Source organism: Aotus nancymaae, unplaced genomic scaffold, assembly GCF_030222135.1.
Source record: "Aotus nancymaae isolate 86718 unplaced genomic scaffold, 86718_ANA_hifiasm-v0.15.2.pri h1tg000049l, whole genome shotgun sequence".
In the NCBI taxonomy this organism is placed as follows: domain Eukaryota; kingdom Metazoa; phylum Chordata; class Mammalia; order Primates; family Aotidae; genus Aotus; species Aotus nancymaae.
The window spans coordinates 29,507,893-29,528,806 of record NW_026988463.1 but is presented as its reverse complement, the minus strand read 5'-3'; the positions used below and the strand labels follow the sequence as shown (position 1 = coordinate 29,528,806).

The 20,914-nt window shown below is 39.1% G+C and overlaps 1 protein-coding gene and 1 non-coding gene across 3 annotated transcripts in view; both read right to left on the bottom strand.

Annotated features, from left to right (window-relative positions):
* On the bottom strand, window positions 1–140 carry LOC135269177 (U4 spliceosomal RNA). Its single transcript, XR_010337471.1, has one exon. It is a non-coding gene; the product is annotated as a U4 spliceosomal RNA (small nuclear RNA).
* A 1,922-nt stretch (window positions 141–2,062) lies between these two features.
* ZNF248 (zinc finger protein 248) overlaps window positions 2,063–20,914 on the bottom strand; it is a 40,716-nt gene continuing 21,864 nt past the window's right edge. For both annotated transcript variants that reach the window (XM_012435626.2, XM_012435627.2), the window contains 3 exons: window positions 11,778–11,904; window positions 11,405–11,500; window positions 2,063–6,555 (listed from right to left, as the gene is read on the bottom strand). In XM_012435626.2, coding sequence (XP_012291049.1) covers window positions 5,054–6,555; window positions 11,405–11,500; window positions 11,778–11,904 — 1,725 coding nt within the window. In that variant the 3' untranslated portion in view covers window positions 2,063–5,053. The remainder of the gene's footprint in view (window positions 6,556–11,404; window positions 11,501–11,777; window positions 11,905–20,914) is intronic.

Sequence of the window (20,914 nt, the reverse complement as noted above, 5' to 3'; positions counted from 1 at the left end):
TCCCTGTAGAGACTGCCAAAAATTGCCAATGCTGACTATATTTCAAGCTGTCACGGAGGGGTATTGGAAAAGTTTTCAATTAGCAATAATCATGCCTCAGATAAACCTCATTGGCTACAATACTGCCACTGTGCAAAGCTAGGAATAGCTTCATATTAATCACCAGTTCTCACCTCCCAAAGTATCTGAGACCTTGTTCTTTACAAGTACTGTCTAAGAGAAGACATTGGTTCTTTGTTGTCTGAAAGGGATGCCTGGGAATGCAAAATCTGAGAAGAGTGGTAGGTTAGGAAGAGGGAGTTGGAGTTCCTCAGATAAAAGGGAGGAGGTTGAGTGTGCAGTGTCAAGTCACTGGGCAACAGAGGAAGAATTAGTGGAAAAATCGGAATAGGAATAGGTAAGTCTTCCTCAGAAAAAGAGAGATATGAGGAAAGAATCCAGGGCAGTCACAGCCACAGTCCCTGGTTGCCAGCAGCAAACAGGAGTAGGGGTTGAAGGCACCAAGTATACCCATGGGCTGAATCCTCCCAGAAGCAATGGTTCCACATTTCCCTGCTAAATACAAGTTGGGTGTGAAGTGACAGGGCCCACTAGACCAGGGGAGGGTGAGTTCAAGACAGAAAATAGGCCCAACTCCAAAAACAGGCCCTTCAGAGTTTATCAGAAAACTATTTCCAGGAACTAGCAGTGATTAGTCATTTCAGAAATCACACATCTATGACCGAGCAATTCTCGTCCTGGTTTAAACATGAGTGCACTAGAGGGTAAACTACTTGTTGGCTGTGAGATCAGTGTAGTGTATGGGAAAAAGTATTTATTTTAATAGAATGCAGTACAAGAGAAAATATCAAAGTACATTACAGGTAATTAGGGTAAGTGTCTTATGAAACAATCTATTCATAAAGTTTTTGGTTTACATGCATGTGTAAGATATACACATATGAACACACACTCTTCTTCGAGATTTTATCCACATCACTCCTCTCAATGTAGCCTGCTCAGTGAGGTCTTTTCCTCTCCATCCTATCTAAAATCAAACCATATATATCTCTGACAACTTTTCCTACTTTGATTTTTCTTTATGGTGTTTATCACAGTCATCTCCTTTTCCTTTTCCTTTTTTTTTCATTCATTCATCCATTCATTCATTTATTTATTTGAGATGGAGTCTCACTCTGTTGTCCAGGCTAGAGTGCAGTACTGCAATCTCACCTCACTGTAACCTACACATCCCAGGTTCAAGGGAATCTCATGCCTCAGCCTCCCAAGTAGCTAGGACTACAGTTACCAGCTACCACGTCTGGCTAATGTTTCTCCTTTTTTTGTATTTTTAGTAGACATGGTGTTTCACCACATTGGCCAGGTTGGTCTTGAACTTCTGACCTTACCTGATCTGCCCATCAAGGCATCCCAAAATGCTGGGATTAACAGGGATGAGCCATCACACCCAGCCCAGATAATTTCCTTTATAGAACTTCTTTTTTTTTCTTTTTTCATTTTTGTGTTGAGGACTGACTTTCAATAGATTATAGAGCAAATGTACTTTCTGAATATGACTGCTGGCAGCAGTAAGAAAACAAGGCATCCAGTCTATGGTGACCTCCCAATAAAAATATTCTAAGATGGGTTGTCACTGGTCTATTTTGTAACAAATGATCATTTCTGGATCAATACAAATGTGGAGGCCATGAAGACACAGTATTCTGTGAAGCCAGGATTGGGGTAAATGCCACCGTATGATCACAATGACCAGTTCTATTACTAAAAGAATGTAGAAAAGCTGCATTGAGCAGATGAAAGCAATAGTCACAACACATATTTAAGTACCTAATAAAAATGTATCAAATCAACATGGGAAAGGGTGAATTAATCAAACAGTGCAGGGACAACTGGCTATTTATTTGGAAGAATACCTTACAACACATATAATAAGGAACACCACAGAGAAGTATGAATAATGTGATTTAATATATCTGCTTCATACATGTTGAAGGAGACATACCTGTGTGGTTCCAAAGGGAGTTTACTTACACCAATAGGAAAGCAGGACAAACCAAAACACTTAACTTTCAACTAGTAGAGTAACTTTATTTCTAACACTGAGCCTTCTACATAGGAATTCACAAAAATGAAAAACACTGTACTGCTTATTCTCCATTTCTCTTCCCAGATTCTCTCTCCACCCTTCTCTATGTCCACCTGTGCTCTTCTGCAGATGTATCTAGTTGGTTTCTCCAAAGAGAGGCACCAGCAATTTGGCACAACAATTCTGGTAGTAATGATGTCTCTTACAAGGTAGGGCCTCCTCCATGACAGCAGTTCTTACTGGGCTCTGGTAACAGTGTTTCCAACCTTGCCCCTTCAAGCCTCAGAATGGCAATGACTTCCTGCTGATACAAGTCTCTGGGTGTTTCAATGTCCCTTGTTTCTGGCCCATACCACTGTAATCAGTCTGCCATTAAAATATTTTTAGTTGGAGAATTCTGTTTTCCACCAGAAAGAACCATGGCTGATACAAACAGCCATCTTTACATTAACTTGTCAAAAGAAATAATTCTTCCCCCTAATTACTGTATAGAACATTAACACTTAGAAAAATATTCCTCTGTGTCAGCTGGAATGCCTTCAACTCTAAATATGAGACAGCCCTAAGACCAAATAAAAACAGTTATTACAGGTTATATGAAGTCTCAGTAGACAGCAGGTAAGAGAGCAGAGCAGCTTCACAAGAGAGCATGTCACCTCTGAGCCTGCTTTTCCCACTTTGTGCACTGTTATCTTCAGGCTACTGCCCTTCTTCAGAGACACAAACAATAAGCCAATACCATGTACAGACATGAAAAAAGCCCAGCAGAAGAGGAACAGTCCCTTCTCATGTCACGACAATGTTTTATCAAGGAGATCTTTCCCAGAAGTACTATAGAATACTCTCCAAACATCTTTGCTCCCAAGTTCACCCCAACAAAATCATTGAAATGAAATTTCCATGATTAGCTTTGACTAATCTAGACTTACCACCTAAGTCATCTGGGAGAAGGATGCACAAAAATAGAAAATTTAGCTCAGCAAGGATGAAGTAAGGAATGGCCATCGTGTGGGCAGTCTTTTAGAATTGCTGACCAATGTGTTCCAAGGGGGCAAAGGAAACAACAGGACAAAGGAGGCAGAGACACTCTACAATACTAATATGCAGAACTGGTGTTATATAGACCATGCCTAAACAGATACACAATGAAGTACCAAGGGTATGAAAAGGGACTTTCATTACATACCGCCACTTTTTATTTGAGGAGTGCAGTATTACTGTTTATAACTGATGTTAACCTTTGCATAATTTAGCTAAAAACCATTATTATTGACAGCATTTACATTACAGAATGACCCAGAGGTAGCTGAAAAATGTCAGAAAACTACTGTTTAACTTCCTTACTGAAGTGATAGTTCAATAATGACCATATTCATGTATATAAGCCAGGAAACAGTCAGAGGAAAGGTATGTGATACAGTTCTTTGTGAAATAATATTTCACTGGGCCGGGTGCAGTGGCTCACTCCCAGCACTTTGGGAGGCCGAGGCAGGTGGATCACGAGGTCAAGAGATTGAGACCATCCTGGCCAACATGGTGAAACCCCATCTCTACTAAAAATACAAAAATTAGCTGGGTGTGGTGGCACACACCGGTAGTCCCAGCTACTCAGGAGGCTGAGGCAGGAGAATCACTTGAACCCAGGAGGCAGAGGTTGCAGTTAGCCAAGGTCGGGTCACTGCACTCCAGCCTGGTGACAAAGCGAGACTCCGTCTCAAAAAACGAAAAGAAATAATATTTCACTAAAAACATATACCAGCCAACCTACAAAGAGACTCTGGTAGTATTTAGAGTAGGACGGATTCAGAGGTAGTTAAAAACCTCAGAAAAATATTTTTGGCTTCTTTCTTGAAGACGCAGTTCAGCTATAAATGGCCATAGCCATTTATTTACATCAGGAAATAGAAAAGGGGGTATGCAGTTTGTATTGCCAAATATGTTTTCATATATCCACAGTGATGTGCTGTAATGACAGCAGGTTCTCTGAGAAAATTAAACCCTGATTTATAGTATGTCAATTTCCATGGTGTAAATACTCCCACTGAGTCCAAGCTACCAACAAGACAGCACTGAATGTGGAGTTGGGAAGAGATGGATGTGCAGTGCACATAATTATATGGTATTTTCATCATGCAGATTAAATAATGTAAGTAAAACAACCAAGGTAATAGTGAAATGTAGCCAAATAATTAGGAAGTGATGAATGCTGAGTATTTATTACCTTTGTTTTCAATTTAACTGTAAGTTTACATATTTTAAATAATGACTGATTTTAATAACTGGCTCACAAAATTCCTTAAAATTTAACAATCAGCAGCACTTTTAAGTCAGTATGAGGTTATACTAGCACATCACTATATTTAAGTATGTGTGCAGAAATATATTTTCATATACACACATATATACACACAAACATACACATATATATATCAACCTATAAAGACACCAGTGGTATTTAGTGTAGAAAATATTAGCATATACCATAGTAGTTACTCAATTAAGGGTACGTATTTCCTCCTCACAATCATGTTGAACTCCAATATACAATTCAAGCATACTCAAATTTATTACATTAGCATACTCACGTAAGGTCTACAAACATCAGGGACTGTTCACATACATGTTTAATGCTGCTGACATTCAACTTTTATAAGCTTCAGATTCTACTGTGAATATGGGTATAAATGAATATTGCCCATTATATTTACAATAAAATTTTGGTATCACATCTGGAATGTAACACTAAACAACACAAATTCTAGATAAAGATTTTTACCGTATTACTTAGATGAATAGGATTCCCCTCAGTACAAATTTTCCAATGAAAAGTTTCAGTTTTTCTTGAAAGCTTTCACATATTCAAACAAGAAGTCATTTTCTACAAGTTCTGGCATTCTTTGGCTTTCTCTAATCTCCTGTTTTGAAACTGTGTAACAAATTTCACAGGTGTATGAAGGCTTCTAACATTCAGGATGTTGAAAGAGCTTTCACCCTCGTGTGAATTCTCTGATGTTTGGTGAGCACTGACCTCTGACTAAAGGTCTTCCCACATGCATTGCACTCATACGGCTTCTCCCCTGTGTGAGTCCTCTGATGTTTAGTGAGAGCTGATTTTTCACAGAAGGTTTTTCCACATTCATTACACTTATAGGGTTTCTCCCCTGTGTGAGTTCTTTGATGTACAATGAGGTTTGATTTCACACAGAAGGATTTTCCACATTCATTACATATAAAGGGTTTCTCCCCTGTGTGTGTTCTCTGATGGACAGTGAGGGCTGATCTGTGGCAGAAGGATTTCCCACATGCATTACATTCATAGGGCTTCTCCCCTGTGTGTGTTCTCTGATGTTCAGTGAGGTTTGACTTCACACAGAATGTTTTTCCACACTGCTTACATTCATAGGGTTTTTCTCCTGTATGTGTTCGCTGATGGTTGGTCAAGTGTGGTTTCTGGCAAAAGGCTTTCCCACATTCAGTACATTCATAGGGCTTCTCTCCTGTATGGGTTCTCTGATGTTGAGTAAGGTTTGACTTCTCCCAGAAGGTTTTCCCACATTCACCACATTCAAAGGTTTTTTCTCCTGTGTGAGCTCTCCGAAGCTGAGTAAGATGTGACTTCTTGCTGAAATTACTCCCATTTTCATTGTAATTATAAGACTTTCCCCCCATGTGTACTATCTGATGTTTTAAGAGAGTTGACTTTTCCCACATTTTGTCACTCGCTTTATATTCCCGGAGAATCTTTCTTGTGTATGCTCCCTGATGGATAATGAAAGCTGAGTTGTCACAGAAGATTTCCCCATATTCATTATATTCATAAGGATTGTCCTTCGTAAGAGCTCTCTGATGTTCAAATCTTAAATCCACACAGAAGGACTTCCCACAAATACTGCATCCATATGGCTCCATTTCCAAATGAGTTCTTTGAGATACATTGAGCTTTAAACTTTCAATGAATGTTCTTCCACATTCATTATATTTACAGACTGTCTCTCCTATCTGAGATCTCTTATTTGTTAAAAATGCTGCCTCATCATGGAAGCCTTGTCCATTTTTATTATACTCAAATGGTTGGTCAAAAATTGGCTGACTGAGATCCTGGTGATAATTAATGGCATTCCGTTTTTGATCATATTTATAAGATTTCTCTCCAAAAGGAATTTTATCATGCCTAATATCAAGGAGCAATTTCTCACATACATTAAACTCATCAGGCTTCTTTCTGGAACAGTTATTTTTATTAATAATTAAGCCTGAAATATTTTTCAAACTCATTTCACATGAGTCACATATTTTATAGGGATAATTTCTTAAAGAAACAGGGTCTGTGCCCAAATTGAAAGTTTTCCTTTCTTTATCTCCACTTTCTGCACTTACTGTTTTGTTGTTGTGGCATAGAAGCTCCCAAAAATGGTCATCTTCATTATCCTGGCTGCCCTCTAACACGTCATCAACTTTCCATTTCCTTTCTATAAATGAGAAAAATAACCACATCTTATGAACCTTAAAACATTTCTGATGGAATTGAAATTTTACACAAATGCCCTATCATACAGTCAATTCTTTTGTTTTAGGTTCAGTTTCCTAGTGTGAACTGAATTCCAGTGTATATTTTCTTTACCCTTCAAGAAGGTTTAGGTGGAAAACATTAACATGCTTCCATGGAAACAGGGAGAGGAAACTGGCAATAACATTTAATATTTTATAAATATAACCTTCAAAACTGAAAAGAAAAAGAGAAATAAAATTCACAGCACAGGGAACTAGAGTGGCTGATTCCAAAATAGAAAAACTCGGAGAAAATGAGGTAAACCCAACAGAGACAATGAACACTGGGTAAAGTGATGGTGAAGATGAACAGACAAGGGGTTTCAGAGGATGAATTAGGTTTGGTGGAAACAAAACATAGAGTTTGGTCCTAATCTACTCACACACTGTTTATTGGGGCAGAGTTCCCACCAGAGTACATGGTTCTTTCTATCTTTGAATCAACAAGAAAATTAACATTCTGAAAACAACAACTTCCTTGGGTTTAAAAGAATAGTCCTATATAGCCCAAGATCTAGTGTTTTCTTTAAGTTTTATTGACAAGGAATAATCTTTTAAATGCTGTAGGAAAAGCAAGCTAGGGAAGGTGAAATAAACTTAAGACATGATAAACAGTCTCCTGTTTATTTATAAACAGTCTCTCTCAGATATTCTGAGAGCTGTTCTTTCAAAGGGCAGGAAATACACAGAATGAGTTGAAGGGAGTTTTTTTTTTAAAAGGAAATAGAGTAAGTGGTAGTGACAAACATAAGAATTAGGTTCAGCAGTTGTAGAGCATGGTTTACACCCTCATCTTCTCAAAATCATGCAAATCCATTAAAAATATTTTTGTGCAGTTTGGCTAGAGATTAGACTCTCAGAAATTGCTCATCCCCAACAACCTTGACTCAACTAGAAACATTCTATCTTTATTTCTCCTTAGATCCTGGATATCCTTCAGTGAACTGCTACTTTAACTTAAAAAAAAAAGTGCACTACTACTACTACTAATAATAAAATAATGAAAGCAAAAATCTCTATAACATCTCTACCATTTTAAGGCTTCATTTGTCCCATTCTTTAGAAATTACTGTCTATATAATTCATTGTAACATAAAGTAAATCCCTTGCTCAATGTCATACCCTCTATTGTGACCAGAGTCCAGATCTTGGTAGGTGTTACTATAGTCTTGTTTCCTCTGCCCCCACTGAGTAAACTATACATTATTCTTATAAAGCAACATGCACTGAATCTGATCAGTGATCATACACGAGGACAAAATATGGGAATGTGTACTTAGCAACAGTATCAAAGAATACTTTCAGAATGTATGGAAATGAATGACCTCTCCTAAATCTAGCTACATAGATAATTAACAAAGTAATTATCAAAATATCCAAATTAGTAAGAGAGGTCCTTCTCTTTTGGAGAACAAAAATCTCAATAGAGAAAGAAATCCTAAGCAACCCTAAGCCATATGAAGAGGTCTGAGTTTTTGGCATATAGCCACTGGTGAGTTAATGTCATAAAATCTGGGCTATTTAAGTTTCAGCAAAAAATTAAGTTCTAACTTAGAAACAAGTCAAATAATAACAAGCCATTATTATTCAATGTCTAAGCACTTTACAAACACAGTATGAATTACCTGAAAAAAGGCCAAGCAAACAAGACTGGAAGTTTTTAGACAAATGAGAAAACACTTCTAAATAAAATTTAAGATACAGAATAGGGTGGGATTTGACATAAATCTTAGGGAGCACAAACAAGGAAATTTAAGACAGGTAGGAAAGGACTATCCTATTACAGTCATTGAAACTGAAATTTACAGAGTAACTCCCTTGCTGCCATCTATTCAAAGTCAGCTCTTGAGACAAGGGTTTACAATTTAAAAAAACAAATAAAAGAAAGGGTAATTTAATTTATTAATAAGCAGCAACTTTAGGTTACTTTGTTAAGCTAAAGGAAGATAAATTGAATGCTTTAGGCTAAAAAAAAAAAAGAAAATAACCAATTAGGAATTAGAAATTAGACAAGGCCAGGCACAGTGGCTCACACCTATAATCCCAGCACTTTGGGAGGTGGAAGTGGGTGGATCACCTGAGGTCAGGAGTTCAAGACCTGCCTGACCAACGTGGTGAAACCCCATCTCTACTAAAAACAATATGAAACTAGCTGGGTGTGATACCACGTGCCTGTAATCCCAGCTACTTGGGAGGCTGAGGCAGGAGAATCACTTGAACCCAGGAGGTGGAGGTTGTGGTGAGCCAAGATCACACCATTGCACTCCAGCCTGGGCAACAAGAGTAAAACTCCATGTCAAAAAAAAGAAGAAGAAGAAGAAGGCCAGGCGCAATGACTCATGCCTGTAATTCCAGCACTTTAAGAGGCTGAGGCAGGTGGATCACGAGGTCAGGAGATCAAGACCATCCCGGCCAACATGGTAAAACCCCGTCTCTACTAAAAATACAAAAATTAGCTGAATGTGGTGGTGTGCGCCTGTAGTTCCAGCTACACAGGAGGCTAAGGCAGGAGAATCCCTTAAACCTGGGAGGCAGAGGCTGCAGTGAGCTGAGATCACACCACTGCACTCCTGCCTAGGCAACAGAGCAAGACTCTGTCTCAAAAAAAAGAAAGAAAGGAATTAGACAACTAGCAATTAGACTGAGTCAAGAATGAGACAAGACAGACATAGTTTTGCTTTGAAGTGATATCAATGAAAAGTGAGAATATAAAGGTATGTAGAAGATAGTTTTAAATGAAAAATAACAATAGGAACAAAGAGACCAGTAAGAGGTATTGACAGGTTTAGTATAGTGATGCCATGGTTGCCATTCAAGACAGCAGTAGGATGGCAGAATGAACCCTATTTGACTATAGGAAACCAGGCTCTCTGGTTTTTGTGTAGCTCAGATTGTTATTCTACAATATTCTCGAAGAGGTGAATTTAATACTTACTAAAAGCATTATTGTCCCAGGACAACTCTCACCTACATATAATCACACTCTAGAAAAGGAGTTGGCATATAACTACAAGGCAATGGCCCTTGACCTAAGAAGATTTTTAAGTTTTTAAAGGTAAAATGCTGGATAAGGCATCAGAAAGGAGGGGAGAGGAAAAGAGAGGAGGGAAAAAGAGCAAGAGGAGAAAGAAGAATAAGGAAAAGAAAGAAGATGAGGAGGAGCAGCTATAAACCACAAACATAAGTGGCCTGCTAAGCCTAAAACATTTACTATCTGGTAATTTACAAAAAAAAGTCTGTTCACCTCTGCTCTTGAAGATCTCATTCACCTCATTCTTTTAACATCATCTAAAGTTGATGCCTTTCAAATGTATACTTCTAGTTCTAGCCTCAACCATGTACTTACACATGATCAACCTCCTAGTCAAAAACGGACTTGATTCTAACAGTTATCTCCAACTTCTCATGTTCAAAATTAAATCTGTGATAACTCCCTTATATGTCTCCGAATTTTATCTGTGTCAGTAAATGATATCCTAATTTATCTAGTTGCTTGAGACAAATTATTGGGGTCATGCTTGATTCCCCTTTATCTCACATCCAATCTGACAGCAAATGCTCTTGGCTCTATCTTCAAGATATTTGTACAAACCTATCAATTCTCAGTACCTCTGGCACCTCCAACACAGTCTCATCCACTATCTTCTCTCCTCTGAAGCACATAATGGTACCCCGTCCCTACTCATGCCACCCACAACCACCCACCACAGTATATTCACTGCATAGATGTCAGAGAGATCCTTTTAAACTGTAAATCAGATCTGATGACTTAAGCTGATTCACATTTATTCAAAACATAGTTTCTCACAGCACCAAAAGTAAAATTAACATATCTACCATGGCTCATGTTACTTCTCATGACATTATCTCCTACCAGTCTCCACCATGCCTGCTAGCTTCCAGCTACAGTTGGTTTCCCTGACACTTATTTTTTTCTTCTTAACATCTCCTTCTTGAATTACTGACACTGTTTAAACATTCTAAGAACACACCTGTCTAAGAGGTTTGGTATCTGATGTTCTCTCTGCCTGGACTACTCTGAATCCACATAGCTCGTACTTTCATATTATTAAAGCCTCATCTCTAATGTGGGACCTCCTTAAAAAGGTTCTCTTTAACCTACTTACCAAATAGAATATACTGTCATTCTTCATCCTCCTTTCCCATGTGAATTCTCTTCATAGCACTTAGCATGACCCAACTCAGTGTGTGTGTGCCTATATATACACATACACAAATATATATATACACACAGACATGTACACACACACACAGACACAGACACACACACACACACACACACACACAAATACATTTTTTGTCCTTTATTGTAATCCACACTTTATGATACCAGGGCCATTATTCTGTTAACTACCTAAAACATAATGGACATAGTTAGCACTCATCATGTATTGTTAAATGAATATATGGAAGGATTGCATGAACACCTGTCAGCTAACAAAAGGTGTCCAAGACAACAGGAGGAAAACAAACAATTTTAAAAGATAAAGACAAACTAACCGACAAAACGTATCTAAAATGAAGCCAGCTGGGTTTGGATTATAAGTAAAATACTCTAAAATGTCAAAAAATGAAAAGGATTTATGAATGAGAATAACATATGGAGGCATGATTAAAGTAACAGGGATGTGGGCCAAGTGGAGCTAAAAACAGACTTATGAAAAATATTCCAAAGGCAACAAATCCTAAAACAATTACCTAAGTTCTAGTTTCCTCTGGCTTTCATCTGCCTTCAACTCACTAACTCACCTGGGTGGCACTGGCTTGGGAATCCTTTCTCTAATATCCAGGGCTCTTCTCCTTGCTCGATCTTAAAGATCACTTCTGGCTTAGTAATGCAATACCCTGTTAAGAGAAAGTAACACAGGACTGGAGCTTGGCTTCAGGGACTCTGAATAAACGATGGAGAAGAAAAGCAAAACTTCACCAGCTGCTCAAAGAAGGTGCACAAATGAATCAATCCCTGAGGAGGGAAGAGCACATTTATGGTGGCCAAATGGAATTAGTCATCTCAGAGCTTTCAATCTCAAGCTTTAAATCAGAAAACTACAGGGCATTCATATGCTTCAGCAACTAATAAATGCATGCTATTGATAGCCATGTGGGGAAAAAAAATCCTTACCTACTGAGACAAGATTGCTATAATTTTCCAGGATCACATCTCTGTATAGTATCTTCTGAGCAGGGTCCAGCAGATACCACTCTTCCTGAGTGAAGTCCACACATACATCCTTGAATGACACTTGTTCCTGTAATAGTATATTCTTTTTATATGAAATGGTCAAAACTAGATGATATAGAAAAGATTTAAGAGAACTAATCTCTTTAGAGTTTACTAAAAAATGACAGATAGGTTCACTTTGTGCTATATTATACAGAATACAAAATATCTTGTATAAATTGAGTTTCTGCTAAGGGTGTGGAATTGTGCTAGTTGCTGCAAATCCTACTGATGAAAACAGACAAGCATGGTTCCTGTTCTCAAAGTGCTTATGACCTAATAAGGAGATAAACAGATTAACATTTATTAAGTTGCACACTGCAGGAGCTAGCAGTGTGTACCAAGGAGATAGAAGTTACAGAGGAAATATTCCTTGTTTCATATTACCTTTTACCTTAACAAGTTAACTGTCATCAAGGAAGTAAAAACTTTGTTATTTAAATAAATAACAGGATTGAAATGAATATGGCACAGGCTCTGACCAAGCTCAGCACATACTGATTCAAGTGACTGCCCTGCAGTCTACATGCCATCAGAGAAAAGGATTAATCTTCTCTGCTCAATGAGATCATCTGGAGCTTCCACCAATGATTCCAATGTTTCTGTTTTTAACAGCAGTATTTGGCATCTAGTAAAAAATTTCATGGTATGTGAAGATATAGGGACAAATTTTTAAAAAACAAAAATAAAATCAAACTCACAGGTGACCAAGATAGTGGAATTAACAAACAAAAGCTTCAAAATGGAGGGAAGATCCAAGATGGTTGTTTAGGAGCAGCTCAGGATTGCAGGTCCGAGGGAAAGCGCAGAGGGTGAGTGGACGCTGCATTTCCAGATGGATTTTTATTGCCCACAGACCAGGAGATTCCCAGGCGGAGGAGCCCCACGGGTCGCCAGGGCGGCTGTTTTGGCCGGCACGACTGTTTTGCCTGTGCCCCGGCACAGTGGTTCCCAGTGCACAGTAAACGGGACTGTGTCCCCACTTAGCCAGCAAGGGGAGCTGAAACAGGGAGCTAGGCCAGGAGATTCCCGGGCAAAAAAGCACCACGAATCTCAGAGCCGCGGTTTCGGCCAGTGCAGTGGGTCGCCGCACGGGAAATCACACAGATCCCGGCGCCTATTCAACAGGCGACCAGGACACCTGCAAGAGAGCCGACGATTCAACTAAAAAACAAAAGGCTCTGAGGCAGGGAGCCAGGTGATCAGGCCCGGCTGGTCACACCCCCACAAAAACAAAAACAAAAAAACAGCAATTGGAAACGCTCTGGGTTGAGACTTTCACAGCAAGCACAGCTGAACCTGGGACGGTCCAGCTCTGTGGGGGAGGGGCGTCTGCCATAACTGAGGCACTCCACCACTACGGAGGCAGTCCGCCATTCCAGAGGCGGCCTGCGGTTGCCGAGGCAACCTGCCGTTGCCAAGGCAACCCGCCATTACAGAGAGAGTCCATCATTACAGAGGCGGGCCACTGTTGCCAAGGCAGTTCTAACTACACCCATATAAACAGGACTGCAGGAAAGTTCATATGGCAGCTGGGCAGAGCCCACAGCAGCCCAGTGAAGCCTCTGAAGGCTGAGAGTGACTAGGCTGCCTCCTTGTGGGCAGGGCAGCCCTGAAGAAAAAAAAAAAGGCAGCAGCACAGTGGAAACACATAAAGCCCTAACTACCCGGGACAGAACACCTGGGGAAAAAAAAGGGGGTTATGACTTCTGCTGCTGCAGACTTAAACTTACCTGCCGAGCAGCTCTGAAAGAACAACAGGGCTCAGAGCTCAGCACTTGAGCTACTATAACGGACAGACTGTTTCCTCAAGCAGCTCCCGACCCCCATATATCCAAAGAGTCACCTTATAAAGGAGAGCTCAGACTGACATTTGGCAGGTATCATTCTGGGACAAAGCAGAAGAAGAAACTGGTAGCAACCTTTACTGTTTGGCAGCTGATGCAAGTGATCCCCAGGCAAAATCAGCTTTCAGAAAGTGGGTAGTAAGATACTTCCGTGAGCTAAAAGAACATGTTCTAACCCAAAGCAAAGAAACTAAGAACCTTGAAAAAAGATTTGACGAAATACTAATGAGAATGGACAACTTAGAAAGGAATATAAGTGAATTGATGGAGCTGAAAAACAAAACACGAGAACTTTGCAGAGCATGCTCAAGTTTCAACAGACAAATTGACCAAGCAGAAGAAAGGATATCAGAGGTAGAAGATCAACTCAATGAAATAAAATGAGAAGGCAAGACTGGAGAAAACAGGGTAAAAAGGAATGAACAAAGTCAACAAGAAATATGGGACTATGTGAAAAGACCTAATCTACCTTTGATAGGTGTACCTGAATGTGATGAAGAGAATGAATCTAAGCTGGAAAATACTCTTCAGGATATTATCCAGGAAAACTTCCCCAACCTAGCAAGGCAGGCCAATATTAAGTCCAGGAAATACAGAGAACACCACAAAGATATTCCTCAAGAAGAGCAACCCCAAGGCACATAATTGTCAGATTCACCAGGGTTGAAATGAAGGAGAAAATGCTAAGGGCAGCCAGAGAGAAAGGTCGGGTTACCCACAAAGGGAAGCCGATCAGACTCACAGCAGATCTCTCAGCAGAAACCCTACAAGCCAGAAGAGAGTGGGGGCCGATATTCAACATCCTTTAAGAAAAGAACTTTCAACCCAGAATTTCATATCCAGCCAAACAAAGCTTCATAAGTGAAGGAAAAATAAAATCCTTTGTGAACAAGCAATTACTCAGAGATTTCATCACCACCAGACCTGCTTTACAAGAGCTCCTGAAAGAGGCACTACAAATAGAAAAAAACAACCAGTACCAGCCACTCCAAAAACATATCAAATGGTAAAGAGCATCAACACAATGAAGAATCTGCATCAACCAACGGGCAAAACAGCCAGCTAGCATCAAAATGGCAGGATCAAATTCACACATAATAATATTAACCCTAAACATAAATGGACTAAATGCCCCAATCAAAAGACACAGACTGGCAAATTGGATAAAAAGCCAAAACCCATCAGTGTGCTGTATCCAGGAAACCCATCTCACATGCAAGGATACACAAGGCTCCAAATAAAGGGATGGAGGAAGATTTACCAAGCAAATGGAGAGCAAAAAAGAGCAGGAGTTTCAATTCTCATCTCTGATAAAATAGACTTTAAAGTAACAAAGATCAAAAGAGACAAAGAAGACATTACATAATGGTAAAAGGATCAATGCAACAAGAAGAGCTAACGATCCTAGACATATATGCACCTAATACAGGAGCATCCAGATACATAAGGCAAGTTCTTAACGACTTACAAAGAGACTTAGACTCCCACACGATAATAGTGGGAGACTTTAACACCCCATTGTCAATATTCAAACTCATTGTCAATAGATCAACGGGACACAAAATTAACAAGGATATCCAGGACTTGAACTCAGACCTGGAACAAGCAAACCTAATAGACATTTACAGAACTCTCCACCCCAAATCCACAAAATATACATTCTTCTCAGCAACACATGACATTTACTCTAAAATTGACCACATAATTGGAAGTAAATCACTCCTCAGCAAATGCAAAAGAATGGAAACCATAACAAACAGTCTCTCAAACCAAAGTGCAATCAAGTTAGAACTCAGAATTCAGAAACCAACCCAGAACCGCACAGCTTCATGGAAACTGAACAACTTTCTCTTGAATGTTGACTGGATAAACAATGAAATGAAGGCAGAAATAAAGATGTTCTTCGAAACCGACGAGAACGAAGACACCACATACCAGAATCTCTGGGACACATTTAAAGCAGTCTCTAGAGGAAAATATATAGCAATAAGTGCCCGCATGAGAAGCAAGGAGACATCTAAAATTGACACTCTATTGTCAAAATTGAAAGCTCTAGAGGAGCAAGATCAAAAAAACTCAAAACCTAGCAGAATACAAGAAATAACTAAGATCAGAGCAGAATTGAAGGAGATACAGACATGAAAAACCCTTCAAAAAATCAATAAATCCAGGAGCTGGTTTTTTGAAAAGATCAACAAAATAGACAGACCACTAGCCAGACTAATAAAAAAGAAAAGAGAGAATAACCAAATAGATGCAATAAAAAATGATAAAAGGGATAGCACCACTGATTCCACAGAAATTCAAACCATCATCAGAGATTATTACAAACAACTCTATGCACATAAACTAGAAAACCAGGAAGAAATGGATAAATTCCTGGACAGTTGCCTCCTCCCAAGCCTAAACCAGGAAGAGGTCAAACCCTGAATAGACCAATAACGAGGTCTGAAGTCGAGGCAGCAATTAAGAGCCTACCACCCAAAAAAAGCCCAGGTCCAGATGGGTTCACAGCAGAATTCTACCAGACATACAAACAGGAACTGGTACCATTCCTTCTGAAACTATTCCAAATAACCCAAAAAGAGGGAATCCTTCCCAAATCATTTTATGAGACCAACATCATCCTGATACCAAAACCCGGCAGAGACTCAACAAGAAAAGAAAACTACAGGCCAATATCCATGATGAACATAGATACAAAAATCTTCAATAAAATACTGGCAAGCCGATTGCAACGGCACATCAAAAAGCTTATCCACCATGATCAAGTAAGATTCATCCCGGGGATGCAAGGCTGGTTCAACATACGCAAGTCTATAAATGTAATTCACCACATAAATAGAACCAAAGACAGAAACCACATGATTATCTCAATTGATGCAGAGAAGGCCTTCGACAAAATTCAACAGCCCTTTATGCTAAAAACCCTCAATAAACTAGGTATTGACGGAACGTATCTCAAAATAATAAAAGCTATTTACGACAAACCAACAGCCAATATCATACTGAATGGGCAAAAACTGGAAGCATTCCCTTTGAAATCTGGCACTAGACAAGGATGCCCTCTCTCACCACTCCTATTCAATATAGTACTGGAAGTTCTAGCCAGAGCAATCATGCAAGAAAAAGAAATATAGGGTATTCAATTAGGAAAGGAGGAAGTCAAATTGTCTCTATTTGCAGACGACATGATTGTATATCTACAAGACCCCATCATCTCAGCCCAAAATCGCCTGAAACTGATCAGCAACTTCAGCAAAGTCTCAGAATACAAAATCAATGTGCAAAAATCACAAGCATTCCTATACACCAATAACAGACTTAAAGAGAGCCAAATCAAGAACGAACTGCCATTCACAATTGCTACAAAGAGAATAAAATACCTAGGAATACAACTAACAAGGAACATAAAGGACCTCTTCAAGGAGAAGTACAAACCACTGCTCAATGAAATAAGAGAGGACACAAACAGATGGAGAAACATTCCATGTTCATGGTTAGGAAGAATCAATATCATGAAAATAGCCATACTGCCCAAAGTAATTTACAGATTCAACGCTATCCCCATCAAGCTACCAATGACCTTCTTCACAGAACTGGAAAAAACCACCTTAAACTTCATATGGAACCAAAAGAGAGCCCACATAGCCAAGTCAATCCTAAGCAAAAAGAACAAGGCGGGAGGCATCACACTACCAGACATCAAACTATACTACAAGGCTACAGTAATCAAAACAGCATGGTACTGGTACCAAAACAGAGATAGATATAGACCAATGGAACAGAATAGAGGCCTTGGAGAAAACACAATATATCTACAACCATCCGATCTTTGACAAACCTGACAAAAACAAGCAATGGGGAAAGGATTCCCTGTTTAATAAGTGGTGTTGGGAAAACTGGCTAGCCATATGCAGAAAGCAGAAACTGGACCCCTTCCTGACACCTTACACTAAAATTAACTCCAGATGGATTAAAGACTTAAACATAAGACCTAACACCATAAAAACCCTAGAAGAAAACCTAGTCAAAACCATTCAGGACATAGGCATAGGCAAGGACTTCATGACCAAAACACCAAAAGCATTGGAAACAAAAGCCAAAATAGACAAATGGGACCTAATCAAACTCCACAGCTTCTGCACGGCAAAAGAAACAGTCATTAGAGTGAATCGGCAACGAACAGAATGGGAAAAAATTTTTGCAGCTTACCCATCTGACAAAGGGCTGATACCCAGAATTTACAACGAACTAAAACAGATTTACAAGAAAAAAACAAATGAGCCCATTCAATAGTGGGCAAAGGATATGAACAGATACTTTACAAAAGAAGACATACATGAGGCCAACAAACATATGAACAAATGCTCATCATCACTGGTCATTAGAGAAATGCAAATCAAAACTACATTGAGATACCATCTCACGCCAGTTAGAACGGCGATCATTAAAAAATCTGGAGACAACAGATGCTGGAGAGGATGTGGAGAAATAGGAACAGTTTTACACTGTTGGTGGGAGTGTAAAGTAGTTCAACCATTGTGGAAGACAGTGTGGCGATTCCTCAAGGATCTAGGAATAGAAATTCCATTTGACCCAGCAATCCCATTACTGGGTATATATCCAAAGGTTTATAAATCATTCTACTATAAGGACACATGCACACGAATGTTCATTGCAGCACAGTTTACAATAGCAAAGACCTGGAACCAACCCAAATGCCCATCGATGATAGACTGGACACGGAAAATGTGGCACATATACACCATGGAATATTATGCAGTCATCAAAAATGATGAGTTCACGTCCTTTGTAGGGAGTGGATGAACTTGGAAACCATCATTCTCAGCAAACTGTCACAAGAACACAAAATCAAACACCGCATGTTCTCACTCATAGACAGGTGTTCAACAATGAGAACGCATGGACACAGGGAGGGGAGCACTATACACTGGGGTCTGTTGGGGGGAAATAGGGGAGGGACAGCGACAGGTAGGGAGTTGGGGAGAGATAGCATGGGGAGAAATGCCACATATAGGTGAAGGGGAGGAAGGCAGCAAATCACACTGCCACATATGCACCTATGCAACAATCTTGCATGTTCTTCACATGTACCCCAAAACCTAAAATGCAATAAAAAAAAACTTCAAAGCAAATTATAATTAATATGTTGAATAGAAGAAAATATTAACAAAATTAATGAGAAAATGAGAGAAGTTCAATACATACATGGTATGTGTGTTATACAGAAAAAGGTTAATACAGCAGGCCTGAGACTATTAAGTTTTGAAAGGTCTGCTACAAAAAATCACCCTTGAGTGGCATCTGGCAACTTAGATCTCAGAAAGGTTCTGACCTTAACCTTCTCTGATAAGAATGGCTCACTGAGCCTGAGCTATTTATATAAGTAATATGGTTTACACTCAATATGTGCATTGCTTCTGGGAGTCTAGAATTTGGGTACATGATAAGCAGACAGTACCTATGAGACCAGCCTCTAATAAAAATTCTGGGCATCAAATGTCTATTGAATTTCCTCGATACACATTTTACGTGCGTTGTCACATGTCATTGCTAGAGGAGTTAAGTGTGTTCTATGATATTCCGTTTAGAAGAAGTATCTTGGAATTTCACTGATTTTGCTGTGTATCCTTTCACTACAAAAAAATCATAGCCATAAATGTGACTATGGGTCTACAAGCAACAATACATCAGTAACAATAGGCACACCTAGCACCCCAATTTTGGTTTCTAATACCATGCTCCAATATATGTTGAGTCATCCTAGGGAATCATTAATAAGGGGTGGTCTCAGAGACCTCTCATACATGCATACACACACACACACACATATATGCATGCACACACACATATACATAAAATGGACATTCTAGAGCTCAAAAATATAATACCTGAAATTAAGAGCTTATTAGATGGGTTCAAAATCATATTAGAGAAAGAAAACATAATCTGAAACAAATATGCAAGTAACGAAAGACTATCAAAATACATAAGGCAAAAAAGGATAGAAGTTAAAGGAGAACTTGGAAATCTACACCATAATTGGAGACCTCAACACCCCTGTAAGTACTGATGGATCAAGCAGGCAGAAAATCAGTAAGTACGTAGATGACCCAAAATAGCACTATCAATCAACTTGATCTAAGTGATATTTATAGAATACTCCATCCCAAACAATAAAATACACATTCTATCATTCTGTTCATGTTAGCATAGAACAGTCACCAACATAAAACATATTTTGGGCCATAAAGCACACCCTAACAAACTTAACACAATAGCTATCATACAAAAAACATGTTCTATGACTACCATGGAATTAAATAGAAACCAATAAGCAAGGGACAGCTGAAAAATCCTCCAAATGCCTGAAAGCTAAATAACACACAAATAGCCTATGGATCAAAGAAAAAGTCTCAAAAGAAAGTTTTAAATGAAAATACTACTTCTCAAAATGTATGGGATGCAAAGACAGTAGTTCATAGAGGGAAATTTATAGCATCGAATTCATGTTTTGCTCTGCAAAAGATATTCTACAAAAATGAAAAGACAAGCCACAGACTGAGAAAAAATATTTACAAACACTTATCTAATAAAGGAGTTATAACCAAAATATGCAAAAGAACCATCAAAACTCAATAATAAGAACACAAATTATCCAGCTTGAAGAATAAGCAAAAGAGCCGGTGCAGTGGCTCACCACTGTAATCCCAGCACTCTGGGAGGCTGAGGAAGGTGGATCACCTAAGGTTAGGAGTTCGAGAACAGCCTGGCCAACATGGCGAAACCCTGTCCCTACTAAAAATATAAAAAAATTAGCCAGATGCAGTGGCAGTCACCGTAATCCCAGCTACTCGCTTGAACCTGGGAGTCAGGGGTTACAGTGAGCCAAGATTGCACCACTGCACTCCAGCCTAGGCAACAGAGCGAGACTTCGTCTCAGAAAAAAAAAAAAAAGGAAAAGAAAAATAGCCAAAAGATCTGAACAGACACATCACCAAAGACAGACCGATAGCAAATAAACATGTGAACAGATGCTCACCATCATGTGTCATTACAGAAATAAAAATGAGATGCCATGACATATTTATTAAAATAGTTAAATCCAAAACAATGACAATATCAATTTTAGGTTCAGATGCAGAACAACAGGAATTTTGATTCACA